This window comes from Sinocyclocheilus anshuiensis, unplaced genomic scaffold (assembly GCF_001515605.1).
Source record: "Sinocyclocheilus anshuiensis isolate Anshui unplaced genomic scaffold, SAMN03320099.WGS_v1.1 scaffold2621, whole genome shotgun sequence".
NCBI lineage: Eukaryota > Metazoa > Chordata > Actinopteri > Cypriniformes > Cyprinidae > Sinocyclocheilus > Sinocyclocheilus anshuiensis.
The window spans coordinates 23873-30363 of record NW_015539472.1 but is presented as its reverse complement, the minus strand read 5'-3'; the positions used below and the strand labels follow the sequence as shown (position 1 = coordinate 30363).

The window sequence follows — 6491 nt, the reverse complement described above, 5'->3', positions numbered from 1 at the left end:
ACAATTATTTGAAAATCTGGAATCTGAGGGTGCAAAAAAATCTGAATATTGAGAAAATCATTTTTAAAGGTCCCATATTGTCAAAACTGCAATTTCCTGGCTTTTTCCACGATAACTGAGGTCTAGGGGCTATGTAACTACAATGTATTGTTGGCTATTGCTACAAATATACCCCAGCGACTTAACACTGCTTTTGTGCTGCAGGAACACATATAAATTTGATATTTATATATACATATACACAGATATATTATGTAAGCACAGACATTGATTTTGGAAGTGAATTATTGTGATTATTTGATTTTACAGCTCTACTGATATGACAATACATTTAAATACAACCAACGAACATCTATACATACATATATATATATATATATATATAAAATGTCTTTAAATCATTGATTTTTAATTTCTCCATTGTTTTTTTTTTTTGCATAGCTTCATGGGATTGTAATTGTTTAAAGTCATTATAAGTTCACAGTCCTGCCTCTTTGTCTGATTTTCAAATACTTTTTTGTCTCAAATCAAAGTTTGTAGTGTTGTAATTCTCCTCGTATCTGCTTGGTTTGGTTCTTTATAAATCTCTGTGGGAAACATGAATGGGAACCACAGCTGCTGATTCCACTCTATATTATCTCAGAGATGTCTGATTACGAAAGTCAGTAAATGTTGATTCATGTTGACTCCAGAGATGAAACGGATGTGTGTCACAGTGTTTCACTGAAGGCAGCAGGAGGAAGTGACCCGCAGTCATGTGACCGTGTGTGTGTGTGTGTGCAGGTGATGATGGCTCTGTCCAATCATCTGAACGCGGTGGAGTCGGAGAAGCAGAAGCTGCGCGCACAGGTGAGGCGTCTCTGTCAGGAGAACCAGTGGCTGCGAGACGAGCTGGCAAACACACAGCAGAAGCTGCAGAAGAGCGAGCAGAGCGTGGCACAGCTGGAGGAGGAGAAGAAGCACCTGGAGTTCATGAACCAGCTCAAGAAGTACGACGAGGACGTGTCTCCTTCGGTGAGAGCAGAGCGTGATCGTCTGACAAGCACCTCACTAGTGCTGGAGCTGAGAGTGATGGTAGTCAGCTGATAGTCCAGATAATAGTGAGAGGAGAGACACTTCAACCAGTGGCACGTTTAATAGACATTAGTTAAGAAATAATTAAATGCTGTTTGCTTTCGGTGGAAATTTACAATGTGGTCTCTTTTGTTTACATTCTTAAAATAAATTAGTCAACATGAACTGACAACGAACAATACCTCTAAACTACTAATCTTAATGTTAATTTCAACATTTACTTTTAAATCACTTTTAAAAGTTGTATTTGTTAACATGAGTTAATGAACTGCGGACTAACAAACAAAACATTTATAATTAAATTGTATTAAATAACATTATGAAAGATTAATAATCATATTGCACAATTGCATTTTTATTAAATAACATTAAAAGAGATTAAAGGGTTAGTTCACCCAAAAATGAAAATTAGGCTGTGTTTTACTCACCCTCAAGTCATCCTAGGTGTATATGACTTTCTTCTTTCAGACGAATCCAGTCGGAGTTATATTAAAAATGGTCCTGGCTATTCCAAGCTCTATCATTGCACTCAGCGGGTGTTGCATGCTTCAGTCCAAAAGAAGTTAAATAAAAAGCGTCCATCCATAATAAAAAGTGTTTTCTTACAAAAACACATCGATTCGCTACAGGAGGCCTTTGTTCACCCCCCGGAGCCGTGTGAGACACTTTTTTTCATGGATGGACACTTTTTATTTCACTTCTTTTGGACTGAAGCATGCAACACCCGCTGAGTGCAATGATAGAGCTTGGAATAGCCAGGACCATTTTTAATATAACTCCGACTGGATTCGTCTGAAAGAAGAAAGTCATATACACCTAGGATGCCTCGGGGGTGAGTAAAACACAGCCTAATTTTCATTTTTGGGTGAACTAACCCTTTAATAAATGCTGTAAAAATATATTCCACGATTGCATTTTTATTACATAACATTAACAGAGATTAATAAATGCTGTAAAAATATATTGCACAATTGCATTTGCTGTAATAAATGCTGGAGTTTGTGTAGATCTCAGCTCCTCTGAAGCACAGGGACAGAAAGTGTGTCCATCTGAAGCCTTTCTAGTGGTTTTGATCCAATGATCCAGTGAAGGAGCTTCTTTCATGCTGTTTCCATCCTTTAATTATGACTTTCTGCAAAGATGAATGTTGTTTTTTAGGAGTTCTATCCCGGAGCAGTGAGTGTAGTTTGTACAGGTCTAGAGCTCATAATTACAGTCATTCCAGCAATGATGTGAGCTCAACATGAACACAGTGCTGCACGTCTCACAGTCTCTGTCTGTCTGTCTGTCTCTTTATCTGTCTGTCTGTCTCTTTATCTGTCTGTCTGTCTGTCTGTCCAGGAGGAGAAGGACGGTGAGCCGCCCAAGGACTCTCTGGATGATCTCTTTCCTAACGATGAGGAGGAACACTCTCAAGGAAGTGAGTGAACATCACTGCAGGCCAGAGATTGTCTTACTATACGGAGATGAGAGGGTCTGTATTACTTACTATTGGAGAAGGATCACGTGAGCCTTAATAACCATCACATCACAGCCTTGATGTCACTGAATTTCAGTCAGAGTTGTGCGACACTCAGTCACCGTTTACGGATCCTATAGGAATGAATGAGAAGTGCCACCTGTTGCAAAAAGTCAGTGACTTCTCTTATAAAACGGCATTTTTTAGTTGTAAACTAAAAATAGTTCAATCCAAAAGTATTGATTAGTGTAAAACATGTTGAAGATTAGCAGATAGGCTGTCGATTCATTAAATGATAAGCCGTTTCCTCTAAAAAGCTGTTTATTCAGCGTAGGGAAGCCTCTCCTCCATTGACACCCATTCACACAGAACAGCGGAAGCGTTAGCTTTAGCCGTTACGCTTTTTTGGCACCGAAATGAAAATTCTTGGCCGAAGCCAAATTAAATGAAACACTGGGCTGGAGGCCGAATACCGAACATGGTTTTTCACATTTTCATGTACTTTGCCAATTTTTTTCACCATTGTATAAATTAAATAGCCAAAATGTGCTTTATGATGTTTTGTTTTGCTAAGAAAAAATCAATTACAAAACAACTATTTAAAAATATTTACTTAAAACTGAACATTTTTTAACATTCTAGCAGACGTTATACCAACAAAGCACAATTGAACTTAAAATCAACAAGTTTATTATTATTAATAATATTTTTTTGGCCATTTCTGAGAGCCCCTTCTTGAATCAGAATGTATTTTTTACTGTACAAATAAATGCAGCCTCACTGAGCAGAAGAGATGTCTTTTATAACATTAGAAAATATTACAGATCCCAATTTGAACACTGTGTGAAATTTAGTTGCAAAAAAGTGTTGTCATAATAAAGTATAACAGGTAGGGATGTCCCAATCAGGTTTTTTGTGCCCCCGATCCGATCCGAGTCATTGAATATTGAGTATCTGCTGATACCGAGTACCGATCCGATACTTGTATTTTCCTATAGGAATGTATGTTTGGTGCACACTTCAAGTACATTAAAGTTATTAAAATCAATCCAATGTATACAGTTGTGTGAAGAGTAAAAATAATATATGCGCGATGCATGCATATATATTACGAGATACTCTCCCTCTCTCGATGTATATGAACACACTGTATACAGATATTGGCAGACGTAAACATGTTACAATGGTAGACATTGTAAACAGACTTTGTGGTCACAATTATGAATATGGGACTACTTAATATAAACTTCTTGCATTTTGTATGTATAATAAGCAGAGTAATTGCAACATAAAGTGACGATAAGGTTAGAAAGCATTAAGCTCACGGTGTCCGAATGCCAGTCTGTTAGTCAAGTGCGAATCAAGACACAACCCATAGCACTGCATTATAACAGCGACGTCTCAGATGACAGATAAAAGTAAACGATAAACGAATGAGAGATCGTTACAAAAGTGCGCATCAAATAGACTGAACACAGAAGCTCAAACGTGTGTGATGCACTAGAACCTGTGTGACGCACAGACCTCACTTTTTCTCACACATTGGAGCGTTTTCTTTTTCTTTCTTTTCCTTTTATTGGCGGTTGGCAAACCCACTTAAAGGCGCATAACACCTCCTACTGCACAAAACCGGCATGACAGGTGACATAAAACAAGGATCGGACTTAGGAGAGCCGATAACGGTCAGTTAAAGATTGCTTGAGATCGGCTCGGGACATCCCTAATAACAGGTTTAATAACTTTTTTCTTATAACAAAAAGGACTGAACATTTAAATACAATAAAGCAATGCACAAAAAATGTATAAAGTAAAAAATTTCACACAGATTAAAGTGCATTAGGTAACACTTTACAAAAGAACTCATTAGTTAACCTTAGTTAATCCATTAACATAGGCAATATCTACATTTGCTACAGAAGTTATTAATCTTTGTTAAAAAAAATACAACTGTTAGTTCATGTTAGCTCGGGTTTATTAAATAACACCACAGCAACTGTTGATTTTAACAACATGTTATTAAATATTGAATTAACTAAATTAACTGAGATTAATGAATGTTTAGAAGAATTTTTCTTTGGCAGTTTATGTTAACTAATGAATTAACTAATGATAACTAATGGAGCCTTAATGTAAAGTGTGATGAACAATAAAGAATCAAAAGCATTTTCAACAATATCTAGGGCATGTTGTAGTTAAAATAATCCAGATTAAAACGTAAAAAAGTTTGAAAATAAATAGCCTATTAAGCATAAATATTTAAGTATTTGGCTCGGTGATGAACACCATAGCAAATACACAAATCTGAATGGCTGTTTAAATAATTTCAATACATTTCAGAAAGTAGTGCAGTTTCCGGGGTAACAGCTGCATTCTGCTGTCAGTAGGGATGCACCGAAATAAAAATTCTTGGCTGAAGCCGAACAAAATGAAACACTGGGCCGAATACCGAACACGGTTTTTCACATTTTTCCCCATGTATTTTGCCCATTTTTTTCACCGTTGCATAAATGTAATAGCCAAAATGTGCTTTTTACTGTTTTATCTTACTTTTCAAAGAAAAAAAAAACAATTACAAAACAACAATTTAAAAATCTTTAACACTGAACATTTTTAACATTCAAGCAGACATTAGACATTAATATACCAACAAAGCACAAATTAACAAAATTATAAAGTTAGTAAAATATTTTTTGACCATTTCTGAGAGCCCCTTCTTGAATCAGAATGTATTTTTTACTGTACAAATAAATGCAGCCTCACTGAGCAGAAGAGATGTCTTTTAAAACATTAGAAAATATTACAGATCCCAATTTGAACACTGTGTGAATGTTATAATAAATGTATTAATAGAGCTGTTGTAAGTATTGTTATCAATATTGTCTTACTTTATTTTATTTTACAGAACAACAGTAAAATTACATTTATGAATGTCGATGGAGCTTTTATTTTGGCAGAAACCCGCAGGAAGACCTCTTTGTTGACAACAGCAGATTTATAAATGATGTTTGTTGCACGTATTATTGTAAGAATTGATAAAAATGTGGCTGAGCAGCTGACGAGTAACACTGTTTCAGCTCAGATTTGGACTCTGAACCCTGGCTAACGAGCTCGTCAGCGCTGTCAGAACACATGCAATCCGTGTGTGTTTCAGAAAACATAACATTCTGCAGTTAATTTACTAATTTAAGGCCATTTGGTGATTTCACTCATCATACAGTAACCAGCAGCAGCAGCTCTTCCTCTTCTCATCGAGACGTGTGATGCAGAGCTAATGCAGACACTTTTAAATGCTTCCACATTGTGACATGTTTGCTGCATTAATGCACGCTTCTATTTGATCGCGTCACGTCATTGTTCGGTACAATTTATTTGGTCTTTCTGCTTATTCTCCACTTATTATATTTGCTATTTTTGGCTGAATAATTTCAGTTGCCAAACATTTGGTGCATCCCTAGTTGCAGGCTTGCCTTCTAGTGGCTTTGTGTCGTCTCAGGTGAGCGTCTGTTGTTAACCCTGCTTTGACCTCTGACCTCTGCCCTCTGCAGTGCAGCAGCACAACAGTGCGGCGGTGGCAGCGGCGCAGGGCGGCTACGAGATCCCCGCGCGGCTGCGGACGCTGCATAACCTGGTGATCCAGTACGCGTCTCAGGGACGCTACGAGGTGGCTGTGCCGCTCTGCAAACAAGCTCTGGAGGATCTGGAGAAAACCTCGGGACACGACCATCCAGACGTGGCCACCATGCTCAACATCCTGGCACTCGTGTACAGGTGAGAGAGTGATCTTCACAGTGATTCACCACACTATCACCATCATGTGCTGACTTCACCGTCTGTGTGTGTGTGTCTGTGTCTGTGTCTGTGTGTGTGTCTGTCTGTGTGTCTGTCTGTGTGTCTGTCTGTGTGTGTGTCTGTGTGTGTGTGTGTGTGTGTGTGTGTGTGTGTGTGTGTGTGTGTGTGT

General features: G+C 37.8%; 1 protein-coding gene across 1 annotated transcript in view; it reads left to right on the top strand.

The window, feature by feature from the left end:
• LOC107683862 (kinesin light chain 1) overlaps positions 1-6491 on the top strand; it is a 35123-nt gene that overhangs the window by 5707 nt on the left and 22925 nt on the right. Inside the window, 3 exon segments of the mRNA XM_074186986.1 lie at positions 784-1014; positions 2416-2494; positions 6079-6361. Coding sequence (XP_074043087.1) covers positions 784-1014; positions 2416-2494; positions 6079-6361 — 593 coding nt within the window.